We start from the raw sequence: 17,742 nt of genomic DNA on the forward strand, positions 1-17,742 counted from the left end.
CGTTCTCCCTCTCGCTCTGCTTCTTTTCCTCTCTTTCTTTGTTCCTCTTCATTTCTCTCTTCTTCCTCTTTATGTCTTGCTCTCTGTTATTCTCTTTTTTCGTGCTCTTTCTTTCTTTTTTCTTTCTTTCTTTCTTTCTCTCTCTCTGCTTCTTCTCTTCTTATTTGCTTCTCTTTATTTCTATCTTTAGGTCTTGCTCTCTATTATTTCTATCTCTTTCCTGTCTGTTTCTCTCTCTCTCTTCTCTCTCTGTCAAGTTTTCTCTCTTTTTATCTTTTTATGCCTTTATTCCCTTTATTTCTCTCTATTTTCCTATCGCTTTCTTTCTCTCTATTTTCTATTTCCTTCTCTCTCTTTCTCTTTTTTCACGTGTTTCGTTTTCGTTTGACACTCGCAACTGCTGTACTCGGTAGTGGGGGCTTGCCGAATTCCTGTGGCGCATAACCACCTGAGGAGTTTCACACGACGGAGCACAAGTTACCGACAGCTTAAACAGCTTCCTGTAAAGAGAATGAAGAGAGCACGCGCCGTTCGTGATGATGATACTTTTTACGACGTAGCACAAGTTGCCCCCTTCTAAAGAGCTTCGCTGTTAAAATATCGACTAAATGAAAGTATTCATTCGTACTAAATGCTCACATAGCGACCACCCCACAGCGCACTTTTTAACGTAAGTGCCTGACGGCGAAACAAGACACATCCCTATATTTAGCAATTTTTAGGGTGACCTGCCCATTTTAATCCTGAGCTCCATGCATGGCGTAATCCATGGAGTCATGTGACAGCCCTTAAATCATCATGTTTCATCACCAGGCTCACTGGGGAATAAACATCGTTTACGCAATGATGCAGAGATTTTAGAAAGATTCGCTTCGGTATATGAGAAGGGTAGAATGCCACGCGCAAACTCCTGAAAACATGCACAAATGCGACCTTTTCCAGGGCCAATGTGCTGTTCAGCGTAGGTTCAATTATACTACATATAGTCGGGTACAACTGTAGAAGCCGGTGGCATTTCTTCATCAAAGGGAAAAGAATATGAGCCTGCACCAATGGGCGCGCACTCAAATCTGGCGTTATGAGATAGACAGCCGGTGACTGCCGTCAGAGAGCCGAGAGCATGAGCGGGACAATTTATTTTTTTTAAGAAAGACAGCGCCATAGAACGTAGAGAAGAAAGAGAAAAAAACACAGTGCTGCGCTCACAACTCACAACTCGCCCAACTTGTCCTTTTGTTACTATTTCTTTAGTCGCGGATGCAATCGGCGGCGGCGTTTTGGTCATATGGGCGGGCTTTCTCTTGCCTTCTTATGTACTACTATAAGTACTACCGTAAAATGCCGAGCTAGCGCCCCCACCCGAGCAAGCGTCCCCCTCCGTTTTCCGGAGATCTGAAATAAGCGCAAGCGATCGATCAAGCGCCCCGCCCCCTCCTCCCCTGCGGCCACTTTTACAGTGAAAGCTGTTATCAGATCACAACGGCAGTGGGGTAATTGTCCGCCGCCGCCGCCGCCGCCGGTGTCCGTAACCACTATGGCGCGGAATAAGAAAAAAAAAACAAAAAAACAAACGAGAATGAAATTTCTAGGCATCAACCTGGGCGACAGATACCACCGGTGATGCGTGTTATTCTTTGCTTCCACCCACCTACCTAACCATTGGTACGCAGCTACTCTGTGCTCTCGTCCACACAGCTACTCTGTGCTCTCGTCCACGGCTCTGGTGACAGTGAAGGCGTTTGGGGCCTTATACATATTATAGCGGAAGCTGTGATGAGATCACAAGAAGAGGCGATTTTGGCGCCGTAGTTGTCCGCTGCTGCCGCCGCCGCTGCCCGTACCCGCTCTCGCGTAAAATAAGAAAAATTCGGCAGATCCCACGCACTGTGGGAATCGATGTGATGCGAAGCAGCCAGCAAATAAGAGCTGCATACATCGCCTTGTTTGTCTTTGAGCCAAATGAAATCATTCATGCCATGGCATCTAGTCCACCATATATCGCATGTTTGCCATGCACGCATGCATGCACAATCTAGTGTACACCATGCCAATGAAACGCATATTCTGGTATATAAATGCATGACCTGTCGTTTATGTTCATCACGCCCTCGTGTCATGCCATACCAATTTTGGTATATATCACGTTAACAAAACGGCCGGAAGCGCACCATGACAGTGGCATGTAAATCATACCGCACATGACATGCATAACATGATTCGGATGTTAAGACCCTCATTTATGTTCGTCATACAGTCAAATCGCGCAATACCAATATTGGTGTATTTCAAAGGAGCGAAATGGCCGCGATTGCACCATGAGTAGAGCATGTAAATCATGCCATACATGACATGAATGTTATGGTTTTTCATGTTACCACCTGTCACAAATGTTCATCATACAGTCTCATCGCGCAATACCAGTTTTGTATATCAAGCTTTCGAAACGGCCGCGAATGCACCATGAACGTGGCATGTAAGTCATGACATACATGGCATGCATGTCATAGTTTTCATGTTATCACCTGTTATTCATGTTCTTCATACAGTCACATCGCGCAATACAAATTTGGTGCATATCAATCTAGTGAAACGGCCACGACTGCGCCATGAGCATGGCATGTAAATCATGTCGTACATTTCATGCATATCGTGATTATCATGTTACCACCTTTCATTTACGTTCGTCATACAGTGGCGTCGCGCAATACCAATTTTGGTGTATACCAAGCTAGCGAAACGGCCAGGAAGCACAATGAGCGCAGCATGTAAATCATGACATACATAACCTGCATGTCATGATTTCCATGTTACCACCTGTCATTTACGTTGTCATGCAGTCGCGTCGCGCAATACCAATTTTGGTGTATGTCAAGCAAGCGAAACGGCACAAGTGCGTCATGAGCATGACATGTAATCATGTCGTGCATGTCATGCATGCCATGATTTTCATGTTACCACGTCTCATTTACCTTCGTCATACAGTCGCTTCGCGCAATACCAATTTGGTGTACATCGAGCTAGCGACGCGGCCGCGAATGCATCATGAGCGTGGCAATTAAGTCATGACATACATGACATGCATGTCATGGTTTTCATCTTACCACAACTGTCATTCATGTTCTTCATACAGTCACATTGCGCAATACCAATTTTGGTGTATCAATCTACTGAAACTGCCGCTAGCGCATCATGAGCGTGGCATGTAAATCAGGTCGTACATGACTTGCATGTCATGATTTTCATGCTACCACGTCTCACTTACGTTCGTCATACTGTCGTGTCGCGTAACACCAGTTTTGGTGTATATCGCGCAAGCGAAACGGACGCGAATGCACCATGACGTGGCATGTAAATCATGACATACATGTCATAGATGTCATGGTTTTCATGCTACCACCTGTTATTCATGTTCTTCATAAAGTCACACGCACAGTACCAATTTGGTGTATATCAATCTAGCGAAACGGCCGCGAGTGCGCAATGAGCGTGGCATATAAATCATTTCATACATGACATGCATATCATGATTTTCATGTTACCACGTGTCAGTTATGTTTGTCATACAGAAATGTCTCATACCAGTTTTGTATGTATCCCTTCATTTAAACGGCCGCGAGCGCCCCGAGACCATGTCATGTAAATCGTGCTGCACATGACATGCGCGTCATGATTTGCATGTTAGGACCTGTCATTATGTTCGTCATCAACTCTTGTCACGCCGTACCAATTTTGGTATATATGAAATTAACGGAACGGCCGCAAGAGCCCAAAGGCCGTGGAATGAAAATCATGCTGTTCATGACATGCGTGTCATGATTTTCATGATATGACCTGCCATTTATGTTCGTGATAAGGCCATGTTATGACACACCAATTTTGGTACCATCCGATTAACGGAACGGCCGGGAGCCCAAAGGCCGTGGAATGTAAATCATGCTGTTCACGACTCGCGTGTCACGATTTCATGATATGACCTGTCATTTATGTTCGTAATAAGGCCATGTTATGACATACCAATTTTGGTATACATCCGATTAAGGAAACGGCCAGGAGAGCACAAAGTCGTAGGCGGCTAGATAGATAGATAGATAGATAGATAGATAGATAGATAGATAGATGATAGATAGATAGATAGATAGATAGATAGATAGATAGAGATAGATATAGCGCCTCAAAGTCGCAGAAGTTCGCTAAGAAATGCTTCGCATTAATAATGAAGACAGAAACAAATTCTAGAAACGGATGGGATTTGAAGCCGGGCCCCGCTGCATGGCAGTCAAGTATTCTACCACAGGGCCACACTGGTGCTTGAAACTTCTCGCAAAAATGGCCTATACAGCTCTCATGTCGGTCAAGCCATCGCATGATACAGCGTCGTAGAAGAGTAAAATAGCAACCAGGCATCACACAATGTGAATTGCGCAACGAGTGACCGGGTCGTTCATGGCTTCCAACCCATTACAAAAGGTCCAGCCATATTTCCTCATCACCATCAGCCACAGCACAAAGTGCACATAATGCCTTACAGATGTGTAGCGGGTACCACGCTTCTCCGCAGAATGACGAATAATGGCATAGTGGGTGCTTCCCTACTTCATGAAAGTTACAATGATTTATGGCGTAGTGGGTACCTTGCATGTGTGCCTGTATTATTTGCCCCAAGTGAGTCGATTAGGGGCTGTAAAAAGGCTGCTCTTCCAGCTTTCGCTGTGACTGTGCTGCGTGTTCGCGCAGACTTGGCGATTTTTTTTAAATGCGAAGCATTTCTTAGCGAACTTCTGCGACTTTGAGCGTATCTATCTATCTATCTATCTATCTATCTATCTATCTATCTATCTATCTATCTATCTATCTATCTATCTATCTATCTATCTATCTATCTACTCTATCTATCTATCCGCCTACGACTTTGTGCTCTCCTGGCCGTTTCGTTAATCGGATGTATACCAAAATTGGTGTGTCATAACATGGCCTTATTACGAACATAAATGACAGATCATATCATGAAAATCATGACACGCGAGTCATGAACAGCATGATTTACATTCCACGGCCTTTGGGCTCCCCGGCCGTTCCGTTAATCGGATGTGTACCAAAATTGGTGTGTCATAACATGGCCTTATAACGAACATAAATGACAGGTCATATCATGAAAATCATGACACGCATGTCATGAACAGCATGATTTACATTCCACGGCCTTTGGGCTCTTGCGGCCGTTCCGTTAATTCCATATATACCAAAACTGGTACGGCGTGACAAGAGTTGATGACGAACATAATGACAGGTCCTAACATGCAAATCATGACGCGCATGTCATGTGCAGCATGATTTACATGACATGGTCTCGGGGCGCTCGCGGCCATTTAAATGACGGGATACATACGAAAACTGGTATGACGAGACATTTCTGTATGACAAACATAACTGACACGTGGTAACATGAAAATCATGATATGCATGTCATGTATGACATGATTTATATGCCACGCTCATTGCGCACTCGAGGCCGTTTCGCTAGATTGATATACACCAAAATTGGTACTGTGCGATGTGACTTTATGAAGAACATGAATAACAGGTGGTAGCATGAAAATCATGACATCTATGACATGTATGTCATGATTTACATGCCACGCTCATGGTGCATTCGCGTCCGTTTCGCTTGCGTGATATACACCAAAATTGGTGTTACGCGACACGACAGTATGACGAACGTAAGTGAGACGTGGTAGCATGAAAATCATGACATGCAAGTCATGTACGACCTGATTTACATGCCACGCTCATGATGCGCTAGCGGCAGTTTCAGTAGATTGATATACACCAAAATTGGTATTGCGCAATGTGACTGTATGAAGAACATGAATGACAGTTGGTAAGATGAAAACCATGGCATGCATGTCATGTATGTCATGACTTAATTGCCACGCTCATGATGCATTCGCGGCCGCGTCGCTAGCTCGATGTACACCAAAATTGGTATTGCGCGAAGCGACTGTATGACGAAGGTAAATGAGACGTGGTAACATGAAAATCATGGCATGCATGACATGCACGACATGATTAACATGTCATGCTAATGACGCACTCGTGCCGTTTCGCTTGCTTGACATACACCATAATTGGTATTGCGCGACGCGACTGCATGACAAACGTAAATGAGAGGTGGTAACATGGAAATCATGACATGCAGGTTATGTATGTCATGGTTTACATGCCGCGCTCATTGTGCATTCCCGGCCGTTTCGCTAGCTTGGTATACACCAAAATTGGTATTGCGCGACACCACTGTATGACGAACGTAAATGAAAGGTGGTAACATGATAATCATGACATGCACGAAATGTACGACATGATTTACATGCCATGCTCATGGCGCACTCGTGGCCGTTTCGCTAGATTGATATGCACCAAAATTGGTATTGCGCGATGTGACTGTATGATGAACATGAATAACAGGTGATAACATGAAAACTATGACATGCATGCCATGTATGTCATGACTTACATGCCACGTTCATGGTGCATTCGCGGCCGTTTCGAAAGCTTGATATACACCAAAACTGGTATTGCGCGATGAGACTGTATGATGAACATTAGTGACAGGTGGTAACATGAAAAACCATAACATTCATGTCATGTATGGCATGATTTACATGCTCTACTCATGGTGCACTCGCGGCCATTTCGCTCCTTTGATATACACCAATATTGGTATTGCGCGATGTGACTGTATGACGAACATAAATGAGAGGTCTTAACATCCCAATCATGTTATGCATGTCACGTGCGGTATGATTTACATGCCACTGTCATGGTGCGCTTCCGGCCGTTTTGTTAACGTAATATATACCAAAATTGGTATGGCATGACACGAGGCGTGATGAACATAAACGACAGGTCATGTATTTATATACCAGAATATGCGTTTCATTGGCATGGTGTGCACTAGATTGTGCATGCATGCGTGCATGGCAAACATGCGATATATGGTGGACTAGATGCCATGGCATGAATGATTTCATTTGGCTCAAAGACAAACAAGGCGATGTATGCAGCTCTTATTTGCTGGCTGCTTCGCATCACATCGATTCCCACAGTGCGTGGGATCTGCCGAATTTTTTCATGACAGATCATCGCTTGTGTGAAAAACGACAAGAATGAGTACACTGAATGCGTATCTAATGTTGTTTATGAAATTCCGTTGTCATGTGGCCGGTCGTATACTGGCCAAACTGGTCGCTGCTTCAATGGTCTGACAGTGACGAGGCAGAATAAAGACAGTAAATAAATAAAGCATTTCATTAGATACGTGCATGGTAATTTTTTACTTTTAGAGGCTCTCCCGCCACCATCTTGAATTTCGGTCCAGGACCGAGCAAGCGCCCCGCTCCAAATCTGGTCGGATTGTCCTTCACCGTAGGGGGGGGGGGGGGCTTGCTCGGCATTTTACGGTAGATACAAACAGTTGTATTTGCCTTCAAAGCTACCGTAGAAAACCAAAGAAGGCACAGTTTCTCTGTGACGCTACTGACGGACGAATGAAAGAAGGGAATCTTGAGGGCTCGTTTCTTTGTCTGATACAAGTACAACTGTTTCATATACCAAGTGGACGAAAACACAACTTCCCGCCGGCAGGGACCGAACCTGCAACCAGGTTCGGTCCCTGCCGGCGGGAAGTTGTGTTTTCGTCCCCTTTACTTTCTTCACATCTATATCCTGATTACTACTATACACCTAAAAACAGTAGAGTTAACGTCCCCTGTGCCTTCGCTGGCTTCATTGTGTGTTGGTTTTTGTTAATACTGACGGACGAACAGCACAGTCAGGGTTTACTGACTTCGTTTGTCGAAGCATGCTTCAAGTTTATGCGGTAACCGCAGTTACCACTTCTTACACCTTAGCTCAATATGACATTTTTCAGTCGTTCAAGCGTTTGCAAATAACATATGAGTGCTCGTAAGTTTGCTAATTGGAGTAAAGACATATCATGCAGGTTAATTTCCCACTCTAAATCTCTCTCAGCCTGCGCTTACTACTTCTAGCATTCGCAAGAACAGCCCCAGCGCCCCCCCCCCCAAATAAAAAAGGAAAAAAAAACTTGTGAGTTTATTTATTTTATTTCATTTCATTTTATTGTTTCAACATGTTACATGTCAAGGGTAGGTATGGCTGAAGAAGATTAACTGCCTGACAATGGACTGCTGACCCGAAGGTCCCGTGATCGACTCCCGGCCGCGGCGGCTGCATTTTCGATGGAGGTTTGAGGCCCGTGTACTTAGAATTAGGTGCAGTTTAAGGACCCGAGGTGGTCGAAATTACCGGAGCCTTCACTACGGCGTATCTCATAATTACATCGTGGTTTTGGGACGTTAAACCCCAGATATTATTAATATTATTATTATTACTGCCCGACAATGGCCCTACCACCAAAGCACTGCTGAACAGTTACATGAACATCATTGAGAAATTGTACAATAATAAGCGGACGCACTTAAAGTGGTAGGCCACCTTCAAAAGTCATTTTTTTTCCCTCGAGGTCGATTTTTAGTTTTTAGTTTTTTGTGCACGCCATAGCATTCAACAATGTGTTGCAACGAACATTACCCTCCTATCACCATTAGTTTGCGAGTTACAGCAAGTTTTCCATACGCCATGCTCTTACAGCGAAACCGAAACCGCTTTGCGTTGGTTTCGAAAGTAAGTGTTCTTTCTTCTATATAAATTATATTCAAAATACTTTAAAATTTTATTTTCACTGTTACATAAAGGATGTCATTAAATGTAACTTTGTGTTTCTGATTGTCTTTAAATCTCTAAAAACGGCCACAATAGGACACACTTTTTTTGCAAGCTCTGATATCTTTGTCTGCGTTCTTCTCAAAATAAGAATTAGCTCCAAATCATGCGACGCTAACTTTCATAACTTTTTCTCGTTGTGTACTTTGAACTGAAATTTTGTATAATAATATAGCCGCTCATCGACCTTCGTGCCCGGAGCAGTCTTTGATAATTCGTTCAACTTACATTTAAGGGCAATAAAAGCGCCGCGCGTTAGGCGGCACTCACGTGGTATTTGTTAAAATTCGCGCGCTTTAAAGAAAGGCCGGAAAAATTAAGCAGGGGAGTTATCTTAGCATAGATTTAGAAATTCGATGTTTCGGAACAAGCGCTACAACTTTTGTATTGAAAATTTCTGTCTATAGTTAATATTTAAAAAGATCATTAAGCAATCTTTGTTCATTGCCGAGCTTGGCGGATTGAAAAAAAATATTCTGCCGGGCTCTATATGGCTCAGAAAAATACTGCGCTAATTGGAGACGCGTAGCGCCTATGCTTAATTTTTTAATACTTGGTGTTTTTTAGGTGAAACACCTGTATATCTGTGCAGTGAACTAGAATAAAGGAAATTGATGGAATATTTTTGAATTCACAGCTGACTTTGCAAACAGGCTCAGCCTAAATTGGCTCTTTTTCCCCGTCTTTTTGGTTTTGTTAACATTACTTCCTTGATATTCACTGCATAATATTTGTCCTACTTCATTGCATAGCGCCAACCTTTAGTTACATAAAGGCGAAAGCTTTACTGAATTGAGGCGCCCATTAGTCACTTATCATCACTTTTATCATCACTTTTAACGCAATTTTTGAAAAATCACCTCCCAAAAATAAATAATCAATATTGCACTATAAATAATGGCTGGGTAAGTTAAATAAAACACACTTGTTTTGAAGAAAAAGTTATCTCAATGCTGGCTGCTCTTAAAAAATTTTTTTTGAGTGGCCTGCCGCCTTAACAGGGAAAAACTTTGGCATAGCCCCTATACGACAGTTTATAACATACACAAAAAACAGTTTCGTCAAGCTTTTTTTTTTTTTTACAAACATTGTAAAAATGACGGAAACACTAAGGTAGAAGGACACAAGAAGAGCGGTAACAACTTGAATTATTAAGCTTTAATAACCTGTTACACAGGGCACGTCCTGCGCCCTAACCACCCGACTATTTTCTTCGTCTTCCCCATCGATTCAAAGCACGCATCAATTCCAACTCGCCCAGCGCTTTCTACCTTAACAATCAGTATCAATCATATCAATTAACACGTATTACTGCTATGCTAAAAAATAAAAGAAAAGTGAAGAAATGTCATGCGCATTGTAGTAATGTTTGCGAGAGGGTCAGTTTTAATAATCCATGTTGTTGCATGGATTACCTCACTGTAGTCTTCATTAAAATGAATGTACACTAATCGGGCTCATTAAGAAGGCAAAAAGACCTAAGTGCCTGAAATCACATGGCAATATATTTCTTGTATGTTTACTACAATTAAACACCAAGCCGGTTAAATAATGCGTGCGAATAAGTTAGGCTTGCCTTCTGCTGTGCTATACCCTCTGTAATGAGATATATTATTCTACTTTTTTCTTCAGTTTTTTTAATCATGTTCATTAATAACGTACTCTATTGCAAACATTACAAAAATGTTTAAAAAACAGCCGTTCATATAAAACTTGATTGTTTGAGACCACTTGTAACCTCAGCGTAGACTGGCGAGAAGGGTGCTGTGTCGAAGTCAGTGCCACCTTTTCTGCAAGCTTTGCTTATCAGTACAGTGACAAAAAGTGATCGCAAGGGAGTGCTTCCAGCAACGAAAAAACAAATAATGTACTATACAAGCAAGGGCCGACTTCTGTTTAATGTTACGACTTTCGTTTACCCGAATATATTCTTTTTTTTTCATCGACTGCTGACATGTCACCTATTCTTGTAATAACCTGGATTGAGAACCGCAGAAAACATTGATTAACAACGAAAAGGCGTAGCCTTGGAATAGAATCATTGCATCATTCGAGCCCCAAATGCAAACAAGTAAACGGAAAAGGCGTTCAGCTATCGAACAATGCTCTCTTCGCATAAAACACAAGGGAGACTGAATGCTTCATAAGGCTTTTTGCATAACTCTCACAACACTATTACTTTCCCTATGCGTAGGTAACTTTGACAGAGGTAGTGTATGCGTGATGTTGCATTTGAATACAGCACCTCTTCCGCCGCCTACTCGAACAATATTACCACGCATTTGTTGCTTGATTCTTTATAACTAATTCATTATTTCTCAGTACATTGCATCTAAACTTTAGGGGCCTCTTATCAAGCATCGAGTGGATATACACCGCCGTCACCAATCGATACTCAATATGAACCAGCTCCGTGCGTGCACTCAATCTTCGAAATGAAACCAGCCCTTCAGCATAAAAGGGTCCCAAGAGAGTGGTGTCCTAAAACCAAACGGAAGTGTGGGTGATTGTTGCTCTTCTTCTTTGCCAAGAATAATAGGCTGAATCTGGGTCGCTAAATTCAGCGTGGGATGGTTCATGACACTCTGGAGAGTGAACTGAATTCTTTGAAACAAAAAGGGAATAACGTTTCGTGTGCATCTGGCCGCATCGACTTGGCTACGCGCTTTCCGCGCATATTTCCAAGTAGTTATTGTCTCTTTTTAGCATGGCAAAGAAGCGACCGGCTTAAAGGAAATGTGGTCCTAGATTTTTTTCTTTTTACGCGGAGTTTGTAAGAACACTTTCCATTCACTTCAGATTCAATAAGTGACAGAATGTGCGTCAATGAATCAGTCATGCATGAATACTCTAAATATTTATTACCTCGCCAGGCTAAACCACCTTTTCCTTCCACCTACCACAACAATAGGCAATATGTAATAACGTAAATAATATTGTCCACGCAGTAATTTACAATTAAGTAGCCCTGCTATTTTGGGGAAGCACCAGTAGTGTAATTGCACGACTGCTTATACGTGAGAATATTCAGCAGCTTAAACTGTTTTCTGTTAGAGCTTTCGATAAACACATTCAGCTGCATTCCGGATAAAATTGTCCTACTAGAGCGCATTAAGCAGTATGGGTCGTTTTTTTAACTTTTGCTTAACAACTAATGCATCCGTTTTTACTGTCGATGTTCCCTGCTCCAGATCACCTTTCTTCAGGGTAAGATGTCAACCGATATGTGTTTCCTTGCTAACTTCCTTGTTTCGTTTTGTTTTTTCTATTCACCATTCTCTCAATTTATTTTGTTTAGTTGCATCTTGCGATGCCAAGTGAGACGCTAAACTGGAGGCCTTCAGTTTATGCGTCAATACAGGCTTGCAAGAGGCAAACGTGTCACCGGCGGCTCACAGCTTGCGCCGCATTTTTCTCACATTTGCAACGCTGCAAATTAGGATAGCTTTGAAAACTATGAAGTAGAAAATATCTGAATTGTAACTACTTCCCAGTGCACTCGCTTTGTAGAACAAACAAAAAGGGCTCACGAGTAAGGTATTCAGAGCACAACGATATTAGGAGTGGCGTCTGGCCACTCCTCCGTCACTCTTAATTTAAATACGCACTGTTCGAGCAAGGAAAAATCAGTCTGTAAAATTTGCGAATATGGTAAATTTTCGCGCCACCTTTCTAGTAGGATTCTTGGCACAGTTGTTGTTGACTATACGAAAATGCATCTAAATTGAAATGTTTTTTTTTTTATAAACTCACGCACAAAAACCTACGTAGGCCTTTCGCTGCGGGCGACAACAGAAACCACTATTGTGTAGCATACGAAGCACAATAAATTAATATCGCTGTGGTACAAAAATGGTTTAGCCAAATTATGTGTTAGGTGATGTGGAGAAACGCGTTGATAAGTATGCTTTGCTTAATATGAGGCAGCCGCCAAGGAGCAGGGGCTCCTGGCCGACTAACCGTCGTTGCCTCCCACAATCGAGGAAACCATTGGTTTTCATTGAAAAGTTTTGTTCTCTCTCTCTTCGCTGCAAATTTCTTGCACAGGGTGGGCAGTGGTACGTAGCCTAAATATGGAGGTCAATTGTTTGAGGAAAGATGTGCTCTCTCCTCTCTCTCTCTCTCTCAATATATATATATATATATATATACACACACACAGGGTGTTTCAGCTCAAAAGCACCAAGTATTAAAAAATTAAGCATGGGCGCTACGCGTCTCCAATAATCGTAGTATTGTTCTGAGCCATATAGAGCACGTCAGATTATTTTTTCCCATCCACTAAGCTCAGCAATTAACAAAGATTGCTTAATGAACTTTTCAAATATTGACTCTAGAGAAAAATCTTCAATGCAAAGTTGTAGCATTTGTTCTGAAACGTCAAATATTTCATCCATGCTAGTATAACTGCCAATCCGATAAGCTGGGTAATTAACAAAGTCTGCATAACTAACCTTTAAAATAGTAACTAACGAAAAATATTAACTAGAAAGTTGTAACGTTTGCTAAGCAACTTCGAATCGCTTCATCTATGCTAAGATAACTGCCCTGTTAAATTTTTTTCCAGCTTTTTTCTAGAGTGCGCGAAATTAAAAGGTTACTTGGCGCAAGTTAGCTGAAACACCTATATATATATATATATATATATATATATATATATATATATATATATATATATATATATATAATATATATATATATATATATAGTTGAAAAAATGAAGGAGCACACTTACGAAAATTGCATATTTTACTCATTTACGTTACGGCCGTGGCACGGCCTTCGTCAGAATGAACTCAAGTACAAGCGTACAGCCGCTTTTATGGGCATCAAAACGTGGGTGAAGTGAATGTACAAAATTTACAAAACAATGATAAAACAATGTGGTACATCAAGCTGCATCAAGGGCATGAACAAGCGCTTATAACGATGAGCCATTGACCGCACTAGTCTCGATAGTTGCACATGAATAGACAAGACGATAGCGATCGTTCAATCAACTTATTTGCAGCTGAGTTAGGCGCGTTTCATTGAAGTTATGACACAAATTCGAACATCAAGACATCACAGAAAGACACGACACTTTTCCTACGCTCTCGTTAATGCCGGACGATACAGTGTTAAATTTATGGATCAGAAAGGATTCTCGAACTTCGCGATCATGGTGAGATTTGAATCCTGATTGTAATAGCGTCACCATGATTTTGTCAAATGAATGACCTGGCAGCCGAACATGTTTAGACAATAACGATCGCTTTCGTCTTGTCTATTCATGTGCAACTATCGAGATTAGTGCGGTCAATGGCTCATCGTTATAAGCGCTTGTTCATGCCCTTGATGCAGCTTGATGTACCACATTTGTTTTATCATTGTTTTGTAAATTTTGTACAGTCACTTCACCCACGTGTTGATGCCCATAAAAGCGGCTGTACGCTTGTACTTGAGTTCATTCTGACGAAGGCCGTGCCACGGCCGAAACGTAAATGAGTAAAAATAGCAATTTTCGTAAGTGTGCTCCTTCATTTCTTCAACTACATGTGCCCCGGCCTTCAGAACTTTCTTTTGAATTATATATATATATATATATATATATATATATATATATATTATATATATATATTATATATATATATATATATATATATATGTGTGTGTGTGTGTGTGTGTGTGTGTGTGGTGTGTGTGTGTGTGTGTGTTATGAAGTGCAGCCGCGCGTACAAAACAAATAATAACATTTATTATGCGTGTCGACCGCGGACCGGTTTCCGTTAAAAACGTCAAATAAAGAGGGTAACTTTGTTTGTTTTTGTACGCGCGTCTGCAATTCATATACATATTAATCACTAAATACAAGGAACGTGAACTTATGCATATATAGTATATCCGTTCCCAGCTTGTCACACATTTTTTTTCATTGAATGCGATGGAGATATTGACTTCTATAGGCGTCTCCGGCGTGCCTAGAATTATATATTCTCATTATCAGTTCTTCATGTGCGGGAAGGAGAATGTCAAATTACAGCGAGACAATGTTCGTTTTTATATGAATTTGCTCGCGGACTTTGTAGAAGTAAAATTTATCAAGACTGTCAGTGTCCTTTACACAATAACTCATACAAATTGACTTCAATCAAGGCTGGTTGAAATCGGTCATACTGCATTCGCCAGCTGTTCATGTTTCGCCACTAGTGAGTGTGCATATTACCGATGTGCAACTTTCGAATCAAGAAGATTGTGGATGGAATCATTGTCATTGAGTGCTTCGAGAACTTGGGTGGAAGACATAGTTGAGTATTCTCTGAAAATTTAGCGGAACAACAAGAACATAGTTTGTAGCAGCGTGGATACACTTGCTATTGGCAGTCATGGAAGTGGTGCGTTGGTAGCTTATGGCAGCGCTCATCAAAAACACGGACTAAACTGACACATGAAGATAGACGAAGGCGTAAGCGATTACGTCTTCATCCATCTTGATGTGTCCGTTTCGTCATTGCTTTTGATGGACCAACATGCCCACAAGTACTTAAGCGTTGTATAAAAGCAATTCTTGGTATTGCATGCAAACATCGAAGGTGCAGTGCATTTTCAAAAGTTTAGCAGAAATAAGGGTAATGATTCTGTCGACGTTGCCCTAATTAAAGTACTAACCTTAAGTGCAATGACAACAATACGCGATAGAAAATTTTAAATATTAATCACTAGTTTACGTGATTTCACCAAACATCGATAAGTCGCGCTTCTTTTAGTTCTAGGAAATGGAGGCATTCCGTTTCCGAATTTCCTAGTAGCTCGCTAACCGTTGCATCTATAGCAGTTCCCACTTACCGTAAGAAACCGCATGGCTTTCCCGACACGGTGAGCGCTGTTTCTGTGGTAACCACCTTCGGGGACTGCCGCCGGTGAAAATTCGTCGCCGAATATTTTGTCGCCTATCCTTTTATACGACGGCACACGCGTCGCCACTTTCGCGCTGACACGCTGGAAGTGATTTACATGGAGCGCGAGCACCGAACCAGCCCACCCTCTCAGATGGGTGGTTGCTGTGGTCGCCGCTTGCAAGCCCACCATGGCGCCACACGATGGGCGCATCGTTCGACAGCGGGAACCAGCTGTCGACATGCCCGGCTGCAGTTCTGGCACGCTGGTGTTCATTTCCTCCGGCTCCGCGTTCTTTTTTACAGTTGAATGCTTTTGCTGCTGAAGTTCCTTTCTGCATGTTCTAACGTTTCTAAAAATTGTGGCTTATCGACTCGTGTACGTATCCTCATGGGTGTTTCCTGAACGAACCACCATATCTGGCGCTCAGCCTGAGGCTGGTTACGGCTGCAGACACCGTTTCGTAATTAAGTACTTAAACGTATACCAACTCGAACAGTGCATTAAAAGTACTGCTTATGGAAGCTTATGTCGGAGTAGAACACAATCATATTCCCCTACCCGGCAGTAATCTTGCATAACCAACTTCGTGTCACTAGAATGTTTTCCATTTGAATGTTTTTTTTTGCCCACTTACATAGCCGAGGCTGGTGGTCCAGGCGTACATCACATTGTACGGTAATGGTGCTGCAGCATGCCAATTCAATAGCGGGCATCTTTCTTATCCAAATGTTAGAACAGGTGCATTGCCTTCGCCGATCTTGGCTTTTATGTTCTTTTCACCTGCAGTTCCGCATCCTCTTTCCGCATTCATAGACGGTTTCGCGATTGATAGAACAGCTGTAATCGTGCAGCCCCAAGAAACGTCCGGTCAAGCGATATATCAATCTAGTATACCAGAATAAAAAGCGTGTTTCTGAGTTGTTTCAGTGTACGAAACGTCTGTGCACGCTTTCAGGTAAAAGAATGACATATCACGCCTCAAGAACAAATATTTATTATACTGCGACAGCTTTCAGTGTTTACCTGTAAAATTGTAGTTATGCGCAGAGAAATGCATTGAAAATCTCCGCTTTTCTGTTTCACCGCACACTCCTAATTGTTGTTGCGTTTTATAGCCGCTAAATTTAGCGGGATACGTCAGTGGGCAATAGTGGAAACTGTCTGGGCCATAGAGTTTCTCACAATAATACCTAGAGGGAAATCTGGCGCCACCGTCTATGCGAATTTCTTAAGCGGCGCTGTTACCGCGATCGGAATGACGGTATACGTGCCTGCGAGGCTTGTGTTGGCTGGTTGAGCGAGGCTTCGGCTAAAAAGCGGATACGACTGCGCAAGAAAGATTCTCTGAAACTAACTTTTATAAACGGATCTCATTAACGCGTATTATATTCAAGAATAAAAGCCCATCACCTGTACGGCATAACCAAACGTCGAAAGAAAGAAACAGACGACAAGCAGTCGCAGAATGAACGCTGACCTTGTCGTCGCCCTTCCAGGTTTAGCGGCCAATCGTTACTTTTTACGCTTCGTAAAATTGTACATCGACGCAGAAGTTTTCAAAGTTAAATAAAAATTGTGTCTGTGCAATGATAAAAAAGAAATAGCTTGCTATATACGTGCTCCTTCAGTACGAAATCAACCATCCTGACGCAAGGAATGCGTTGAAGCCAGACGCGTCTTCGAGGTGTCCTGGCTCTTCGTGAACGGTACCAATCCGAGCCAAGTGCGAAGCGCGCGTATACAACAGCTCACTAGCGCCAGATTTCCCTCTAGGTAATTGTGAGAAACTCTATGGTCCAGGCCGTATGTATGTAAACAGCGAAATGGTGCATAAAACGACAATGGAAGCCCTATTTATACATAAAAGATTTCGTTTCTTTTGTTGTTAACCTAACGCTATTAGGTACGACCCCTTCAGTAATTATGTAACTTACGAAAGCTATTTATGCTCATGAAGATATAAGCTAACAAAATAATTTTATTCAGTATACCACGGGTCATTGAGTCAGAGACGGAGAGATATGACAGTAGGCCGTGTGTCGGCGTTGCCGCAACTTTTGG

The 17,742-nt window shown here is 42.1% G+C and overlaps 1 protein-coding gene across 1 annotated transcript in view; it reads right to left on the minus strand.

Annotated features, from left to right (window-relative positions):
* Positions 1–15,870, minus strand: part of LOC119377202 (uncharacterized) — a 28,037-nt gene extending 12,167 nt beyond the window's left edge. Inside the window, exon 1 of the mRNA XM_049411554.1 lies at positions 15,628–15,870. Coding sequence (XP_049267511.1) covers positions 15,628–15,870 — 243 coding nt within the window. The remainder of the gene's footprint in view (positions 1–15,627) is intronic.
* Between the last annotated feature and the right edge of the window lie 1,872 nt (positions 15,871–17,742).

This window comes from Rhipicephalus sanguineus, unplaced genomic scaffold, assembly GCF_013339695.2.
Source record: "Rhipicephalus sanguineus isolate Rsan-2018 unplaced genomic scaffold, BIME_Rsan_1.4 Seq400, whole genome shotgun sequence".
Lineage (NCBI taxonomy): Eukaryota > Metazoa > Arthropoda > Arachnida > Ixodida > Ixodidae > Rhipicephalus > Rhipicephalus sanguineus.